This window comes from Mustelus asterias, chromosome 25 (assembly GCF_964213995.1).
Source record: "Mustelus asterias chromosome 25, sMusAst1.hap1.1, whole genome shotgun sequence".
Taxonomy (NCBI): Eukaryota; Metazoa; Chordata; class Chondrichthyes; order Carcharhiniformes; family Triakidae; genus Mustelus; species Mustelus asterias.
In genome coordinates this window covers 12,968,881-12,989,246 of record NC_135825.1, presented here as the reverse complement: position 1 = coordinate 12,989,246, position 20,366 = coordinate 12,968,881, and the positions used below count along the sequence as shown (strand labels likewise).

General features: G+C 46.5%; 1 protein-coding gene across 2 annotated transcripts in view; it reads right to left on the bottom strand.

Annotated features, from left to right (window-relative positions):
* The window catches only part of LOC144511802 (polymeric immunoglobulin receptor-like), a 36,669-nt gene that overhangs the window by 13,446 nt on the left and 2,857 nt on the right, over nucleotides 1-20,366 (bottom strand). For both annotated transcript variants that reach the window (XM_078242138.1, XM_078242139.1), the window contains exons 2-4: nucleotides 17,442-17,768; nucleotides 12,857-13,183; nucleotides 5,519-5,845 (exon numbers count right to left, since the gene is read on the bottom strand). In XM_078242138.1, coding sequence (XP_078098264.1) covers nucleotides 5,519-5,845; nucleotides 12,857-13,183; nucleotides 17,442-17,768 — 981 coding nt within the window. The remainder of the gene's footprint in view (nucleotides 1-5,518; nucleotides 5,846-12,856; nucleotides 13,184-17,441; nucleotides 17,769-20,366) is intronic.

Below are 20,366 nucleotides of genomic sequence, written 5' to 3'. Positions count from 1 at the left end.
ACGCTGGTTGAACGGATTTCCTTGTCTTGAATTGTCGCATAATCTTGTGCAAAGGGAGCAGAGGAAGAGATAGATTTAGTTTATGGTCAAACAGGCAGCTAGGGGACTGAGGGGGTTTTATCAAAATGGAGGTGACCTCAGAGGCCTGTAGAGAATTTGCAATTGAAGAAGGCCCACATCCATTTGGGCTATCAGATTGAAGGGGGATCTCCCTGGCAGGAGTTATTGTGGTTGTGGCTCTTTAGTTTGTGTGGCTCCATGAATAGGGGGATTGAGAAGAGGGTCCAATGGCCTTCCATCTGCTGGGAGGTTGTCTTCAAAGAGCTGGCTCTGGCCCCAGTGGGAGGAGTGGGGTGGGGGGGGATGGGAAGGGATGGGTGGGGGAGGGGGGGAGTGGGGAACAGTGGAGGTTGGGGCTTGATACCAGGAAAATTCCAGTGACTGCTGAAAATGGCTGCTGAGTAGACCCTTAATTGGCTTTGTTGACTGCCTGTCTCCAGGGAGTAGGCTGACAGTTCCCATGGTAGTCTGCCCATGGGATACTGGCCCAGAGGTGGGACAACAGTGGAGAACTGTCCCGACACTTAACTGTCTGAAATTCCCCTTGCCTCCACCTGTAACATCACCTCCAGGGAGTTAGGGTCACCAACCCTCCTGGATTGATCTGGAATCTCCAGGACACTGGAGAAAAATCATCCGGACATTAAAAAAGATTTCTTTTGGTCATTTTCTTCGAACACTTCTCTTTATTGGTTATAAAAATATTGAAAATGGTGGGGGTGACGGAGGGGGGCAGTGGAAATGCTATTTCACTGACAATCATGCATCATCCACTCAAAAAATGAGCCTTTATGTTTTCCAATTCGCGTAGGAAGGTGGTATGTCACGAGATGCATGTGTTGGGTGACTGATGGTTGGAGCATGGTTGGAGAAGTATATTTCTATAAACTTCCTACAGTGCAGAAGGAGGCCATTCGGCTCATTGAGCCTGCACTGACTCTCTGAAAGAGCATCTTACTAGCCTTATGCCCCTAACACCCCCCCTCACCCCCCCACTGTCCTATTCCCGTAACCCTGTAAATTTACCATGGCCAATTCACTAAACCTACAAATTCCTGGACACTGAGGATCAATTTAGCATGGTTAACCCACCTAACCAGCACATCTTTGGACTGTGGGTGGAAACCGGAGCACCCGGAGGAAACCCACGCAGGTATGGGGAGAACGTGCAGACTCCACACAGACAGACACCCAAAGCTGGAATTGAACCTGGGTCCCTGGTGCTGTGAGGTAGCAGTGCTATCTATTGTGCCATCGTGCCACCCTAATCAAAGTTGGCAATGCTAATGGCGCTGGTAAGAATCCATCCAAAGCGCCGAGCCGTGACTGCACCCTTAATCTTTTCTTCCCTTGTACAGGGAAAGATTACTTGATGCCTCACTGTCCAATGTGGTCAAACTCAAAATGAGGGTGGATTTGCCACAGAGCTTCTTCAATATATGTTTCTGCCCCATAACACAGAATGAGGTTATCTTCTTTCATCATAAAGTGAGGCTGAAACAAAGAGAAATAATCGTGGCCTCACTTGTTGCTCATTCGAAATCGAAGTGATGACTTGCAAATGTTTTTATGTCCAGATTAAGATGCCAATTTATCTACATTTACTGAATTCTACGTGCTACCGCAAGCAATGATTTCACGAAAGCTCATAGATGGATTAGAGTCATAGATTCCCAACAGTGAAGCAAGAGGCCATTCGGCCCATTGAGTCTGCACCAACCACAATCCCACCCAGGCCCTATCCCCATGTATTTACCATGCTAATTCCTCTGACACTAAGGGGCAATTTAGCATGGCCAATCAACCTTTGCTGTACACCTTTGGACTGTGGGAGGAAACCGAACCCCCCGGGGGAAACCCACATAGACATGGGGAGAATGTGCAAACTCCACACTGGCACTGACCCAAGGCCGGAATTGAACCTGGGTCCCTGGCGCTGTGAAGCAGCAGTGCTGACCACTGTGCCACCGTGCTGCCTGATCAAATAAGTATGTGTAATATTCTACCCAGGTTTAGAAATGCATCGTTGTTATCTCACTCTCACTGGATTCGGATCCTGGGATTCTCTCCCAAACAGCACCAACACTACATGGATTGCAGCAGTGACCTGCCACCAAATGTTCACATTTGGACTGGATCCTGGACTTCCGAACCCACAGATCGCAATCAGTAAGGATAGGCAACAACACCTCCTCCACGATCATCCTCAACACCGGTGCCCAACAAGGCTGTGTTCTTAACACCCTTTTATACTCCTTATACACCTATGACTGTGTGGACAAATTCCACTCCAACTCAATTTTCATGTTTGCTGATGACATCACCACCAATGGGTCGAATCTCACATAATGATGAGACGGAGTACAGGAAAGAGATAGAGAATCTGGTGAACTGGTGTGACAACAACAATCTCTTCCTCAATGTCAACAAAATGAAGGAGATTGTCATTGACTTCAGGAAGCGTAGTAGAGGACATGCCCCTGTCTACATCAATGGGGACGAAGTAGAAATGGTCAAGAGCTTCAAGCTTTTAGGTATCCAGATCACCAACAACCTGTCCTGGTCTTCCCATGACAACACTATAGTTCAGAAAGCCCCCCAAAGGATCTACTTTCTCAGAAGACTAAGGAAATTTGGCATGTCCACTACGACTCTCGCCAACTTTTACAGATGCACCACAGAAAACATTCTTTCTGGTTGTATCACAGCTTGGTGTGGCTCCTGCTCTACCCAAGACCGCAAAAAATGACAAAGGGTCATGAATGAAGCCCAGTCCATCACGCAAACCAGCCTCCCATCCGTTGAGTCTGTCTACACCTCCTGCTGCCTCAGAAAAGCAGCCAGCTTTCAAGAACCCCACGCACCCAGGACATACTCTCTTCCACCTTCTTCTGTCGGAAAAAGATACAAAAGTCGGAGGACATGTACCAACCGACTCAAGAACAGCTGCTCCCCTGCTGCAAACAGACTCTACAATGGGCCCACCTTGCACTCAGCTGATCTTTCTCTACACCTTAGCTATGAATGTAACATTACATTCTGCACTCTCTCCTTTCCTTATCTCTGAACGGTATGCCTTGTCTGTATAGCATGCAGGAAGCAATGCTTTTCATTGTATAGTAATACATGTGACAATGATATATCAAATCAAATCAAATTTAGTTAGAGCTGGCCTCCTCAGAGGCACCAACATCCCATGCATGGTGGGGAAAAAAATCATAAGACATAAGAGTTGTTTCCACTTATGCACTGGGGTTGCATGGCACAGTGGTTAGCACTGCTGCCTCACAGCGCCAAGTACCCAGGTTCGATCCCGGCCTCGAGTCACTGTTTGTGTAGTGTTTGCACATTCTCCCCGTGTCTGCATGGGTTTCCTCCGGGCGCTCCGGTTTCCTTCCACAGTCCAAATATGTGCGGGTTCGGTTGATTGGCCATGCTAAATTAGTGTCAGGGGAGTTAACAGGATAAAAAAGAGGGGTTACGGGAATAGGGCCTTGGTGGGACTGTGTTCGGTGCAGACTCGATGGGCCAAATGGCCTCCTTCAGCACTGCAGGGATTCTGTGATTCTATGATTATGACAGAACCAAAATCTAAAATGGTTACTAAAATAACCGATGAGGAATTCAGGAAGAAAGTTCTTTACTCAGAATTGTTAGAATGTGGAACCTGTGAAATGTGAAACTTGCTACCGTAAGCAGAAGTTGTGGCAAAAGTCATAGATGCTTTTAATGGGGAGCGAGATAAAGGCATTTAGACGGAAATGAACCAAAGGGGATGCTAAAAGAGTGAGATAAGGGGTGACTAGAATGGGCCTCATGTGAAGCACAAGCACTGGTATTGGCCAAGTTTCCGTTCCGAGTTCGATTCAATACCGACTGAATTATAATAATCTTACATAGAATCTTACCGTCAGCAACTGTCCGATTCTCTTATCTTTACAAGGTTTCCACCATTTATTTTTGCTGTTCCACACCAGAACACTCCTTCATTTCCTTTCCTCTTGGTAACAATAAAATTAACTAACGTATATAATCTTGTGAAAAGGCTGAGGAGAAGGTAGATTGTGAGGGGGCTTCACAGGGGGCTAATAGTGTCGGATGGACAATAATCTGTGAGGTGCAGCACAGTGGCATGGTGGTTAGCACTGCTGCCTCACAGTGCTAGGGACCCGGATTCGATTCCTGGCTTGGGGCACCGTCTGCATGGAGGTTGCACATTCTCCCCGTGTCTGCGTGGGTTTCCTCTGGGTGCTCTGGTTTCCTCCTACACAACAAAGATGTGTAGGTTAAGGTTGATTGGTCATGCTAAATTACCCCTTGGTGTTGGGGAATTAGCAGGGTAAATGTGTGGGGTTACGAGGATAGGGCCTGGGTGGGATTGTTGTGAGTGTGGGCTGAATGGCCTCCATCTGCATTGTAGCGATTCTATGAACTTTCAATATATTTTTATTATTGACGGTTACTATTAGTATCAGTGAAAGTTTCTAACCTCCTTCCCCAGAGAGTTGTTAGAAGGTGGAACTTGTTCAATGTGGAATTGGGTGCAATCGCTCAAATCCAGTCCTGCTGGATTTCAGACCTTGCTGGAATGCGGTCGGGTGGTTCAGGCCACGGGTGGTTCATGTCTCTCTGGGTCGGCTGGTGTAAGGGTCACTTGGAGTGGCGGAGAGAGTGGAATATGAAGCAGTGAAGCCGGTAACTAGTCGAGAGCTACATGACGGCGAACACAGTGCCGAGGCAGAATTGTCCAGGTAAGTTTAAAAAAACACTTACTCGGTTAAAATTGGTGCACAGAACGTCTTAAAAATGTCCAGCTTATGGACATTGCTGGTTTTTGTTTAGTGAATCTGAGGTATGCTGAAGGAATACTCTTGCTCCCATTTCCTATGTTTCTGTGTTTACCTGTACCATAAGGTGCAGTGGTGCCAAATATTGTAGATACTTTTCGGGTGAATCGAGAGGAACTTACTGAGGGGGAAAAGAATAGAAGGATATGCTGCAAGATTGAGATGAAATAGGGTGATAGCCTTGTGTAAAACATGAACAACAGCATTGACCAATTGTTCAAAGAATCATAGAATCCCTACAGGACAGAAGGAGGCCATTTGGCCCATCGAGTCTGTACCGACTACAATCCCACCGAGGCCCTATTCCCGTAACCTATATTAACCCTGGTAATTCCCCTGACGCTTGGGTCAATTTAGCATGGCCAATCAACCTAACCCGCACATCTTTGGAGTGTGGGAGGAAACTTGATCACCCGGAGGAAACCCACACAGACACTGGGAGAATGTGCAAACTCCACACAGACAGTGACCCGAGGCTGGAATGGAATCCGGGTCCCTGGTGCTGTGAGGCAGCAGTGCAAACCACTGCACCACCATGCCAGCCTCTGTTATTGTTTTGTGAGTTTTATACAATACTGATTGAATTATAATAATTTTATATTGATCCTTACCTTCAGTAATTGTCAAGTTTCTGATCGCTACGATCTTTATGTCATTGATTTTTTCTGCTCCACACCAATACTCTCCTTCATTGCCTTTGTCTATGTTATTCATGGTAACGATAAAATTATAAGAATTATCAATAGTGATTGAAACGTTCCCGTTATTCCGATTCTCTGGAACTCCATTAGAGCTGGCAATAATAATACATTTATTTACAGAGGTTGCTTTACACAAGAATTTCTGATAGAGTCTCTCCTTCTCCGTGAACAGACACGGTATAGTGGCGGCATTTCCCACAACACCACTGACCTCTGATAGGATTGGTTCCCATCTACCTGTTGATAAATGAGAAAAAGAGCCATTAAAAGTTCAAAATGGTGAAAAACTGAACATTTTTCATTGCCCAAAACATGATAAATTAACCAAACATTGAAAATGTCAACAATATTTTCTGTTTTTAAAGTACGAAAAGGATTATAGTCATAAAATGCAGTGTAATTGTTAAACGCTCCTGTATTCAATTCTTGCTCATTCTAAACACTTCATTTAAAATTTCAGAGGTGTCTGGGTCTAAGGTTAATAAAAACCATTTCTATTTTCTGCAGCTGCAATGAAATTGCTCAGCATGTCTGGGTGAATTTTCAAAGTTGATGGATGGTATCCAACTCCAGGCCTGTTCTACAGGAACTGGGTCTAGTTTTGGATGAACATGAAAGACTTACAAGCAACATGAGTTTGTTACTTGTAGGTCAAATAGAGTTTGAATCTTCATTGCAAAGTATACCCACTGTGCTGTTAGGGTGAGAATTCCAGGACTTTGACACAGCGATAGTAAAGGAACAGCAATACATTTCCAAATTAGGATGCTGAGTGGCTTGGAGGGGAGCCTCCAGGTGAAAGGTGTTCCCAGGTTTTTGTTGCTCTTGTCCTTCTAGATGGTGGTGGTCGTGGGTTTGGAAGGTGCTGCCTAAGGAGTCTTGGTAAGTTCATGCAGTGCATCTTGTAGATGGTACACTGTCACTGTTCATTGATGGGGGAGGGATTGAGTTTTTTTGTGGAAGGGATAGCAATCAAGTGGGCTGTTTTGTCCTGGACAGTGTTGAGCTTCTTAAGTGTTGGTGCTACACACATCCAAACAAATGGAGAGTATTCCATCTCTTTCCTGACTTCCATACCCACTCAATGGTGGGTATGGAATTCAGTGCCTGAGTTGGTGGTGGAGGCAGATCTGCACCTTAAGTCCTGTAAGCTACAGGCTATGGGCCGTGTGCATGAATATGGGATTAGAAAGGGCACTTGAGTGTCTTTGGCTCAGCATGGACAAGATGGGCTGAATGACCCCCTTCTGTGCTGTATCATTTCTGTGGTTCTATGGTCAGCCTTGAAAAGTCAGGTGGTGGGTTACTCGCCTCAGGATTCCTAGCCTTTGACCTACTCCAGTAGCCACAGTGTTTACATGGCTAGTCCAGTTCAGATTCTGGTCACTGGTAAATTCTAGAATGTTGAAATCTCACCCATTGAGATCAAAAGCTACAAGAAAATGTTGACATTATTTTTGAGCTAAAAATGATCAACTGTCATTTGACATCAAATGTGATCAAAGGCATCGAATTCGCTCAGAAAACCTGCATCAAAACACAAGGAAATGAATTAAATAAAACCTGAATTTATTTATTTTTATTTAGTCCAAAAAAGCTATCAGTCCAGATGTTCAAAACCACCATCAGATCCCCATTAGTTCTTAGTTCATTTTATTAATGTATGCATTACTATTATGCTGTATTCAGGATTGGAGGAGTGAGTCTCGGTGGCCCTGGGCGTAGAGTGGGGGATGGCGAGAGGAGAGCAGAAGAGTGGGGTGGAGGGGAGAGGGGCAGAGGGAGGAGGAAGTGGGAAACGGGGGTAGGACAGAACCATTGAAAAATTACAGCTCAGAAGTAGGTCATTTGGCCCATCTTGTCCATGCCAGCCCAAGGACACCCAGGTTCACTTTGTAATCCCACCTTCCTGCACTGGGCCCATTGCCCTTATGAGGAAAGAAGACTGGCGCAATCCAGGAGTGGGGGAGTGGTGTCTGGATGGGGGGTTGAGGAGGGGGGAGGGCGGCGTGAGAGGAATCTTTGAGAGTGCGTGAGTAATTAGTGAGTACCACACGCTATTGTCTGGGTTCACTTGCCCTTACCTTGCCACTAGTCGAGGTCCTTACTTGCGAGGATCACGTACGGTTCCCCAGCAACGGGTACCAGATGTGATTGCCTCGGCAGTGGGAGTGGAGATCATTGAAGCCTCCTGGGTGGTCGGGGGCAGTGCCCTTCGCAAAATAGGAAGAATCTGCCTGGCAACAGCAGGAACCCACATTCAAATGGGCTGATGAGATGTGTTCCCTAGCAACCATCTAGATAAGTTCAGACGTAAATGGCCCTGTTATCAGGAAGTGGTTTCGCGAGATATCTGTAGCATCAGGGGTGGCATACAGATCCTAATTTTCGAGGGTCAAGGAATGTGGGAGAGGCAGACAGTTCAGAAAACAGTGAGCAGAATCAAAGATAGCCAGGGTATAATTGCCAACTCCCGCAGAAGCAGAGAGGCCAGTTTTAACACGTCACAGGAAGGTTGGTTTTAACATGTGACAGGAAGGCCATTTTTAACATGTCACAGGAAGGTCGGTTTTAACATGTCACAAGAAGGCCAGGGTAACATCTCACAGCAAGCTTGCTAATAAGAGAGGCCACTTCTAAAGTCTTACAGTTAACTTAATGCAGAAACCTTCAGACAGGCAGTTTATCTGTCTTCGCTGAACCAGGCAGGCACTTTCCAGACTGGATCACCCTCCTGGTATCGAGTGGTAACAACAAGCTGGATTTTGCTGATAGATTTGTTCAAGGTGGAGGTTGGTTGGGGAATGGGGGAGTCTTACCAAAACATTGGTAAGGCCACATTTGGAATACTGTGTGCAATTCTGGTCACCCTATTATTGAAAGGATATTATTAAACTAGAAAGCCAATGCACCTAACCAGCACATCTTTCGGTCTGTGGGAGGAAAACGGAACACCCGGAGAAAACCCAAACAGACACGGGGTGAATGTGCAAACTCCACGTAGACAGTGACCCAAGCCTGGAATCAAACCCAGGTCTCTGGTGCTGTGAGGCTAACCACTGTGCCACTGTGCCGTCCTCAAGAATCCCACAACTGCCTCTCAACCTGCCCTTCCACCAGTGGGGTGTTGCTGTCAGAATGCACCGGAACCCAACTCCAGCATCTCCAGACTGGGCCTGCGGACAAGTTTGAGGAGGCCTGGGGAGGAGAGTTGGCCACAAGGCCCAGGAGTGAGACTCTGTTGGGCAAAGCCCTAGGCTGGGATGGAGGGTGGAAGAGAATGACGACTGTGTGTGTGTTTGTGTGTGAGAGGGAGAGTCATAGAGGTTTACAGCATGGAAACAGGCCCTTTAGCCCAACTTGTCCATGCCGCCCTTTTTAAAAAAATCCCCTAAACTAATACCAATTGCCCGCATTTGGCCCATATCCCTCTATACCCATCGTACCCATGTAACTATCTAAATGCTTTTTAAAAGATAAAATTGTACCCGCCTCTACTACTACCTCTGGCAGCTTGTTCCAGACACTCACCACCCTCTGTGTGAAAAAAGTGCCCCTCTGGACACTTTTGTATCTCTCCCCTCTCACCTTAAACCTATGCCCTCTAGTTTTAGACTCCCCTACCTTTGGGAAAAGATATTGACTATCTACCTTGTCTATGCCCCTCATTATTTTATAGACCTCTATAAGATCACCCCTCAGCCTCCTACGCTCCAGAGAAAAAAGTCCCAGTCTATTCAGCCTCTCCTTATAACTCAATTCATTAAGTCCCGGTAGCATCCCAGAAAATAACACAGGACAGCTGCTGTGTGCTGTGTGAACTCAGATTAATAAAGTATTATCACAACTCCTCATGTACAAGTAGTGACCTCCCATATTCCCATTTCTATCATTTTCCATTAACCTATTTCCAAATCCCTTCCATTTATACTCTTACAAACCAAAAATCATATTCCACCCAAGCCTCTTTTATTGATACTTTTATGAAAAGTGAGTGTCGAGAACTGCACTTATAGTGCAGTTTTCTGCACTCTTTCTAGTTTAATAATACCCTTTCTATAATCGGGTGACCAGAATTGCACACAGCATTCCAAGTGTGGCCTTACCAATGTCTTGTACAACTTTAACAAGACGTCCCAACTCCTGTATTCAATGTTCTGACTGATGAAACCAAGCATGCCGAATGCCTTCTTCACCACTCTGTCCACCTGTGACTCCACTTTCAAGGAGCTATGAACATGTACCCCTAGATCTCTTTGTTCTGTAAGCGTGTGAGAGAGAGAGAGAGAGAGTGTGTGCATGAGTGTGTGGGGGGTGGGGAGAGAGTGAGAAGGAGTGTGTGTGTGTGTGTGTATAGAGAGAGTGAGAGTGAGAGTGAGTGAGAGAAAGTTAGAGTGTGTGTGTAATTGGGAGAAAGAATAAGAGAGAGATAGAGTGTGTGTGTCATCCTTCCAGAGAGATGAGGAAAACTTGCTGGTCATTTATGGGCGACATTTTACAATAGTTTCAGGCCACAAGCCATTGTTAGGTCTATTTAGAGAAGCCGGTGCCACTAATTGCCGCTGCAAGGATGCAGAGATGGGCTCCTTAGTTTGCAGCGTACAGTTATACGTTTCAGCATCACCCTGGAACGCAGATATCACGAGCAGACGCAATTAGCGGTTGCCTTTGCCACAAACAGTCGCACCACCACCGGTTCCTCAAGAGATTATACTGGCTCTGCATCTGGTAGAGACCTTGCCAGTCTCGGCGAAACATATAAAACTGTGGAAAAAAGAGAGCCGGTATGGTCAGAAGTAAAGAAGATGGTAATACGAGGGTGGCGATATAAGTCAGAGTAGCTCAAACCCTACCAAAGTAGAAGGATGGAGATAACCTGTGAAGATGGGGTGTTGCTGTGGGTGGCGAGAGTTTCTCGTGCCACCCCTGGGGAGATGACTCCAGGAAGGTATGGTGGCACAGTGGTTAGCACAGCTGCGTCGCAGCGCCAGGGACCAAGGTTTGATTCCCAGCTTGGATCACTGTCTGAGTCGTGTCTGCATGTTCTTCCCGTGTCTGTTGGGTTTCCTCTCGGTGCTCTGGTTTCCTCCCACACTCCAAAGACATGCTGGTTAGATGAATTGGCCACGCTAAATTATCCCTCAGTGTATCCGAAGAGGCGCCGGATTGTGGTGACATGGAGATTTTCACAGTAACTTCATTGGTGTGAATGTGAGCCTACTTGTGACTTTAACTTTAACTCCTGTTAGAAGAACTGCACCACTCTCATCGAGGTCAAAGTAGAATGAAGGCCCCAGGTATATGTGTTTTCACCAGGCATTGGCAGGGAAACAGAACGGATGGTTCATCAATGCCATAGTTACGAAGCTCAATGGGCTTCACCACCATTGGGAATGACCTGGTCAACCTTGGTCGAAGTTACATATAGATTTTGCCGGCCATTTCTGGGCCATATGTTAGTTGTAGTTGGATATGCAGTTGATGAAGTCCCCAACAGCCACGGACACCATTGATGGATTGAGGAAATTCTCTGCTATCCATGGCATTCCGGAAGTGGTTGTGTCGGACAATGGCACATCATTCACTGTGGAAGAATTCCAAAAATTCCTCAAGCCCAATGGCATTCACCATGTGAGATCAACACCTTCCCACGCAGCCTCAAATGGACCAGTGGAGAGTGTGGTACAAACATTCAAATCATCAATAATAAAACAAGTAAACTGTTCTCTTCCTTTTTGTATGGACAGTTTTTTGTTGTCTTATAACCCCACCCCAAACGTGACCACAGGGGTTATTCCAGCAGAGTTGCTGATGGGATGCGAGTTCAGAACACAACTGGACATGATGTTTCCAAATTCGCCAGGGAGTGTGCAGGCTAGGTTAGTCTTTCAGAAGGAAAACTGTGATTCAAGAAAAGGAAACAGAGTGTTTCAAGTGGGGGTGCAGTCTTGGTCAGGTATTTTACACCAGGCCCGTCCTGGGTGGCTGGTAAAATTGTGGAGAGAACAGGACCGGTCTCCGACGTTGTGGAGATACAAAGCTGTCAGCTCAGGAAACAGGTAGACCATCGAAGGAGGAGAGAGTGATGGACGCAGAGGATCAACAGGTGCCCCCTGCAGTTGGTTGAACTTTGCCGGGGTTGGTTACTGGGATTTTGGTGGAGAATGTGGGAGCGCAGCAACCGCTGGTTGTGGAGACTGAGGAACCAGAAGCTGCTGAAGAGCCACCAGACCCTGGATTGATGAGTCTGTCTGTCCCGTCTGGCCCTTTAAACTTCGGAGAGCAAACCACTGAACTGAGGCACTCTGCCAGAGACCGGAATCCTCTGGACTGATTAAACCTTTAATGAGTTTTCCATTTCTGTTACTCTTTTCACTTTAACACTGAGCCTGTTCTTTATTCCTCCATAGTTGTATTTCGGATTTTAGTGGGAAAGATTGTGGCCCTTTAATTGGGGTGGGGGAGTGTTTAGAGGGCCATGTGATTGGGTCAGGCGCTGTGGATTGTCAAGGTGGGAAGCTGAGCCAATTGGCAAGAGGGTGCGAAACACGGATGAAGGAACGTTTTGCAGTTGGAGCCGAGTAGTAGATTCGCATTGTAATTCAGTCTGACCTTGTTGCACATGTATATGTATATATAGGTATATTCTTATTGTTGGCAAAAAAGCCTTAATTCATTCAATCCAGATTGAGTCGCCCTCGATCTATTACAAAGCAATGATTTAAATCTCCTTCCAAACCTGCAACATCTAACACCTAGAAGGAGGAGGGAAGCAGGTACATGGGAACACCACCACTTACAAGCTCCCCTCCAAAACACACACCATCGAGACTGGGAAATATATCGCCGTTCCTTCACTGTCACTGGCTCAATCCTGGAACTTCCTCCCTAACAGCACTGTGGGTGTACGTACACCTCGTGAGCTGCAGTGATTCAAGAAGGCAGTTCAAGGATAATTAGGGATGGACTGTAAGTGCAGTTCTCGACACTTACTTTTCATAAAAGTATCAATAAAAGAGGCTTGGGCGGAATATGATTTTTGGTTTGTAAGAGTATAAATGGAAAGGATGTGGAAATAGGTTAATGGAAATGGATAGAAATGGGAATATGGGAGGTCACTACTTGTACATGAGGAGTTGTGATAATATTTTATTAATCTGAGTTCACACAGCACACAGCAGCTGTCCTGTGTTATTGCAGCCAGATCACATTATCAGAGCTATAATCAATCTTCTGAAATATTCTTACCTGAGAAAACCTTCAGTATTACAACATCTAAAGCATGGAGAGTGTTTTGATATCGAGATCCACACCAGTATGTTCCTGCGTCTGTCTCCTCAAGTTGTTGTATGGTTAGAGAAATGTTACCGTTGGTATTAGTGATCGATGTTCTTGCATCAACATTCCAGACTCTGTCTCCGTCAATGATCGGTATATGATTGCAACGAGTTTCTGAAGTTATCTTACACCACCAGATTTCTTGGTGTTTTTGCTGTGTTGCCTGTGGACATTCCACAGTGATGGTTTCTCCCACTGCAGCTTTCATCACTATCGAGGCAGTTTGTGTCCATAAAACTGTTGGTGAAACATAACATTTTAAGAAAGCTGGAAATATCCCAACAACCAATTGTAGACAATCCTTTTGGTCCCATGCTAGCCAGTGCTTCACAAGGGGACACACACAAGTCCTGGGTGGCACTGGAATCAAGAATCTTAAAGCAGAGATGGAGGACATTCGGCCTATCATGACTGTGCCAGCTCTTTGGAAATTTATTGTCCAATTGAATCCCACGGCCCAGCTTCCCCCACAACCCTGCACATTAGTCCCCTCCAAACACATGTCCAACTGCCTTTTAAATCCCTTCCTCATTTTCAATACATTGATTAGGTTTCCCTTTAATATTCTCTGTTTCAAGAACAATAATCCCAGTTTCTCCAATCTGTTCACATAACCAAACACCCTCATCCTTGGCATCATCCTGGTAAATCTGCTCTGTGCCCTTGCCAGGGCCTTGACCTCCTTCCTCGAGTGTGGTGCCCAGAATTGAACCCAGTACTCCAGCAGAGACCTAATCAGTGATTAGTAAAGGTTTAGTGGAACACCTCATTTCCCTAATTAATACTCCAATTTTATTTATTTATTTTATTATCAAAGATAGGCTTATATTAACACTGCAACCAAGTTACTGTGAAAATCCCCTAGTCGCCACACTCCGGCACCTGCTTGGGTGCACTGAGGGAGAATTTAGCATGGCCAATGCACCTAACCAGCATGTCTTTTGGTCTGTGGGAGGAAACCTGAGCACCCAGAGGACACCCACACAGAGATGGGGAGAATTAGCAGACTCTGCACAGACAGTGAGCCAAGCCAGGACTTGAACCCAGGTCCCTGGTGCTGTGAGGCAGCAGTGCTAACCACTGTGCCACCGTGCCATCCCCAAGAATCGCACAACTGCCTCTCAACCTGCCCTTCCACTAGTGGGGTGTTGCTAACAGAGTGCACCGGAACCCAACTCCAGCATCTCGAAACTGGGCCCGGGGACAAGTGTGAGGAGGCCCTGGGGAGGAGAGATGGCCACAAGGTCCAAGAGTGAGACTCTGTTGAGCAAAGTCCTAGGCCAGGATGGAGGGTGGAAGAGGGTGACTGCTGTTTGTGTGTGTGTGTGCGTGTGGGTGTGTATGTGTGCGCGGGAGTGAGAGAGATTGTGTGTGTGAGGTAGAGAGTAAGTAAGAGAGAGAGAGAGAGAGTGTGTGCATGTGTGTGTGGAGGGGTTGGAGGAGAGTGAGAGGGAGAGTGTGTGTGTGTGTGTGTGTGTGTGTGGAGAGAGTGAGAGAGAGTGAGAGAAAGGTAGAGTGCGTATGTGATTGCGAGAGAGAATAAGAGACAGAGTGTGTGTGTGTGGTATTGAGAGTGAGAGAAAGTTTGTGAGTGAGAGAAAGTTTGTGAGCGAGAGAATGAGAGAGAGTGAGGGGGAGAGTGTGTGTGTGAGAGAGAGACAGGATCAAATGTGGAAAAGAAATACTCCCAGAGAGATGAGGAAAACTTGCTGGTCATTTATGGGCGACATTTTACAATAGTTTCAGGCCACAAGCCATTGTTAGGTCTATTTAGAGAAGCCGGTGCCACTAATTGCCTCTGTAAGGATGCAGAGATGGGCTCCTTTGTTTGCAGCGTACAGTTATACGTTTCAGCATCACCCTGGAACGCAGATATCACGAGCTGATGCAATTAGCTGTTGCCTTTGCCACAAACAGTCGCACCACCACCGGTTCCTCAAGAGATTATACTGGCTCTGCATCTGGTAGAGACCTTGCCAGTCTCGGTGAAACATATAAAACTGTGGAAAAAAGAGAGCCGGTATGGTCAGAAGTAAAGAAGATGGTAATACGAGGGTGGTGATATAAGTCAGAGTAGCTCAAACCCTACCAAAGTAGAAGGATGGAGATAACCTGTGAAGATGGGGTGTTGCTGCGGGTGGCGAGAGTTTCTCGTGCCACCCCTGGGGAGATGACTCCAGGAAGGTATGGTGGCACAGTGGTTAGCACTGCTGTGTCGCAGCGCCAGGGACCAGGGTTTGATTCCCGGCTTGGGTCACTGTCTGTGTCGTGTCTGCATGTTCTTCCCGTGTCTGTGTGGGTTTCCTCCGGGTGCTCCGGTTTCCTCCCACACTTCAAAGACGTGCTGCTTAGGTGAATTGGCCACGCTAAATTCTCCCTCAGTGTACCCGAACGGGCGCCGGATTGTGGCGACTCGGGGATTTTCACAGTAACTCCATTGCAGTGTGAATGTAAGCCGACTTATGACTTTAACTTTCACTCCTGTTACAAGAACTGCACCACTGTCATCGAGGTCAAAGTAGAATGAAGGCCCCAGGCATATGTGTTTTCACCAGGCATTGGCAGGGAAACAGAACGGATGGTTCGTCAATGCTCTAGTTATGAAGCTCAATGGGCTTCACCACCACAGATGAATTTGCATCTTTGGGAATGGCCTGGTCGACCTTTGTCGAAGTTACATATAGATTTTGCCGGGCCATTTCTGGGTCATGTGTTTCTTATATTAGTTGTAGTCGGATATGCAGTTGATGAAGTCCCCAACAGCCACGGACACCATTGATCAATTGAGGAAATTCTCTGCTATCCGTGGCATTCCGGAAGTGGTTGTGTCGGACAATGGCACATCATTCACTGTGGAAGAAAACCAAAAATTCCTCAAGTCCAATGGCATTCACCATGTGAGGTCAACACCTTCCCACGCAGCCTCAAATGGACCAGTGGAGAGTGCGGTACAAACATTCAGGTCCAGAGACTGGAATTCTCTGGACTGATTAAACCTTCGATGAGTTTTCCATTTCTGTTACTCTTTTCATTTTAACACTAATCCTGTTCTTTATTCCTCCATAGTTGTATTTCGGATTTTAGGGGGAAGGATTGTGGCCCTTTAATTGGGGTGGGGGAGTGTTTAGAGGGCCATGTGATTGGGTCAGGCCCTGTGGATTCTGAAGCCTGGAAGCTGAGCCAATCGGCAAGAGGGTGTGAACCACGGGTTGAGGAATGTCTTGCAGTTGGAGCCAGGGAGCCGGGTAGTAGATTTGCATTGTAATTCAGTCTGACCTTGGTGTGTATATATATATATATTCTTATTGTGAGGAACAAAGAACAGTACAGCACAGGAACAGGCCCTTCGGCCCTCCAAGCCTGTGCTGATCATGTTGACCTATCTCGACCTGCCGCTTATATCCCTCTATTCCCCGTTTGTTCCTATGCCGATCGATCTAAATCTTAAATGTGCCTCAACCACCTCACCTGGCAGTGCATTCCAGGCCCCCACCACCCTCTGTGTAAAAAACTTCCCCCGCACATCTCCACTGAACCTTTCCCCCGTTATCTTGAATTGTGCCCCCTTGTAATTGTCATTTCTGCCCTGGGAAAAAGCTTCCAACTGTTCACCCTATCTATACCTCTCATAATTTTATAAACTTCTACCTGGTTGTCCCTCAGCCTCCGTCTTTCCAGGGAGAACAATCCCAGTTTATTCAATCTCTCCTCATAGCTAATACCCTCTGTACCAGGCAACATCCTGGTAAACCTTTTCCTCACTCTCTCCAAAGCCTCCACATCCTTCTGGTGGTGTGGTGACCAGAATTGGACACAGCATTCCAAATGTGGCCTAACCAACGTTTGAGACAATTGTAACATAATTTGCCAACTTTTATACTCGATGCCCAGTCTGATGAAGGCAAGCATGCCATATTGTTGGCAATAAAGCCTTTATTGATTCAAACCACATTGAGTCACCCTCGATCTAATACAAGTTACTCTGGAAACACAAAGCAATGAATTAAATCTCCTTCCAAACCTGTGCATGGGAACACCACCACTTACAAGCTTCCCTCCAAAACACACACCATCCAGACTGGGAAATATATCGCCGTTCCTTCACCGTCACTGGCTCAATCCTGGAACTCCTTCCCTAACAGCACTGTGGGTGTACGTACACTTCATGAGCTGCAGTGATTCAAGAAGGCAGTTCAAGGATAATTCGGGATGTGCAATAAATGCTGTTCCAGACACTCACATCGCATGAAAGAATCAATAAAGGAGTCTTGGGCGGAATATGATTTTTGGTTTGTAAGAGTATAAATTGAAAGGATGTGGAAATAGGTTAATGGAAAAGGATAGAAATGGGAGTATGGGAGGTCACTACTTGTACATCAGGAGTTGTGATAATATTTTATTAATCTGAGTTCACACAGCACACAGCAGCTGTCCTGTGTTATTGCAGCCAGATCACATTATCAGAGCTATAATCAATCTTCTGAAATATTCTTACCTGAGAAAACCTCCAGTACTATAACATCTAAAGGACGGAGAATGTTGTGTTGTTGAGGTCCACACCAGTATGTTCCTGTATCTGTCTTCTGAAGTTGTTGTATGGTTACAAAAATGTTACCATTGGTATTAGCGATCGATGTTCTTGCATAACCATTCCAGACTCTGGCTCCGTCAATGCTCGATATCTGATTGCAATAATTATATGAAGTTTTCTTACACCACCAGATTTCATGGTGTTTTTGCTGTGTTGCCTGTGGACATTCCACAGTGATGGTTTCTCCCACTGCAGCTTTCATCACTATCGAGGCAGTTTGTGTCCATAAAACTGTTGGTGAAACATAACGTTTTAAGAAAGCTGAAAATATCCCAACGACCAATTGTAGACAATCCTTTTGGTCCAATGCTAGCCAGTGCTTCACAAGGGGACACACACAAGTCATAGAAATCATAGAAACCCTACAGTCCAGAAAGAGGCCATTTGTCCCATCGAGTCTGCACCGACCACAATCCCACCCAGACCCCACTCCCATATCCCTACATATTGTACCCACTAATCCCTCTCACCTATGCATCTCAGGACACTAAGGGGCAATTTTAACATGGCCAATCAACCTAATCCGCACATCTTTGGACCGTGGGAGGAAACCAGAGCACCCGGAGGAAACCCACGCAGACACGAGGGGACTGTGCAAAATCCACACAGACAGTGACCCAAGCCGGGAATCGAACCCAGGTCCCTGGAGCTGTGAAGCAGCAGTGCTAACCACTGTGCCACCGTGCCACCGTCCTAGGTGGGACTGGAATCAAGAATCTTAAAGCAGAGAAGGAGGACATTCGGCCTGTCATGTCTGTGCCAGCTCTTTGGAAATTTATTGTCCAATTGAATCCCACGGCCCAGCTTCCCCCACAACCCTGCACATTAATCCCCTCCAAACACATGTCCAACTGCCTTCCGAAAGTTCCTTTGGAATCTCATTCCATCACCATTCCAGGTGGTGTATTCCGCATCATAACAATCTTCTGCATGAAATAATTTCCCCTCATTTATCCACTGGTTTGTATTCCAACTATTTGAAATCTATGATCTCTGGTGACCAATCCACCAGCGAGAGGAAATAATTGCTCTCTCCACTTGCTGTATTAAAACCCTTCCTCATTTTCAATACATTGATTAGATTTCCCTTTAATCTGCTCTGTTCCAAGGACAATAATCTCGGTTTCTCCAATCTGTTCACATAACTAAACTCCCTCATCCCTGGCATCATCCTGGTAAATCCACTCTGTGCCCTTGCCTCCTTCCTTCGGTGTGGTGCCCAGAATTGTAAAGTAAAGTTTATTTATTAGTCACAAGTAGACTTACATTAACACTGCAATGTAGTTACTGTGAAAATCCCCTCGTCGCCACACACCGGCACCTGTTCGGGTACACCGAGGGAGAATTTAGCCTGGCCGATGCAAATAACCAGCAAGCCTTTCAGACTGTGGGAGGAAACCGGAACACCCGGAGGAAACCCATGCAGACACGGGGAGAACATGCAGACTGCACACAGACAGTGACCCAAGCCAGGAATTGAACCCAGGTCCCTGGCGCTGTGAGGCAGCAGTGTGAACCACTGTGCCACCGTGCCGCCCCTTTTTATATCCCCATACTTGGAGTACCCAATACTCCAGCAGAGATGTAACAAGTGAGCAGTAAAGGGTTAATGTAACTCCTCATTTTTATAATTAATATTCATATTTAAAATCCCAAGATTCCCACAACTACCTCTCATCGTGCCCTTCCACCAGTGGGGTGTTGCTGTCAGAGTGCACGGAACCCAACTCCAGCACCTCCAAACTGGGCCCGGGGACAAGGCTGAGGAGGTCCTGGGGAGGAGAGCTGGCCACAAGGCCCAGGGGTGAGACTTTGTTGAGCAGAGCCCCAAATGTGTGAGTGAGTGTGTGTGGGAGTGAGAGAGGGAGAGTGTTTTTGTGGGAGGGAGAGTGAGAGAGAGAGTGTGTGTGTGTGTGTGAGAGAGAGTGAGAGTCTGTGTGTGAGGGAATGAGTGAGTGTGCGTGTATGTCTGTGTGAGGGATTGTGTGGGTGTGTGTCCTTGGGAGTGAGAGTGTGTGTGTCTGTATGGGAGTGAGAGGAGTGTGTGTGTGCGTGCGTGTGTGTGTTTGTGTGTGTGTGTTTGTGTATGCGTGTGTTTGTGTGTTTGTGTGAGTGTGTGTGTGTGTGTGTGCGCGCGTGTGTGCATGTGAATGTATGTGTGTGTATGCGCTTGTGTATGAGTGCCGTGCATGTATGCGTGTGTGTGTGCGTGTACATGTGTGTGTGTGTATGTATGTGTGCATGTGTGTTTGCGTGAGTGTGTGTGTGTGCATGTGTATGTGAGTGTGTGTGCATGTATGTGTGAGTGTGTGCGTGCGTGTGCGTGTGTGTGTCTTTGTGTGTGTGTGTGCGCGCATGTGTGTGTGCGTGTATGTGCGTGTGTGAGTGTGTGTATGTGTGCATGTGTGTGTGAGTTGTGTGTCTGTGTGTGTGTGCGCCTGTGTATGTGAGTGTGTGCATGCGTGCGTGCATGTGTTTGTGTGTGTGTATGTGTGTGTATATATGTGTGTGGGCGTGTGTGTGTGAGTGGGTGTGTATGACTGTGTGTGCACATGTGCATGTGAGTGTATGTTCATGTGTCTGCGTGTGCGTACGTGCATGTGCATGTGTGTGTGTATAAAGTGCATTTATGTGTGTGTGTATGTGAGTTTGCGTGCGTACGGGTGTGTATGTGTGTGTATGTGTTTATGTATATGTGTGTGTGCATGTGTCTGTGAGTGTGTGTGTGTATGTGCATGTGTGTGCATGTGCATATGTTTGTGTGAGTGTGTGCATGTATGGGCTTGTGTGTGTGTGTGTGTGCAAGCATGTGTGTGTGAGTGTGTGTGT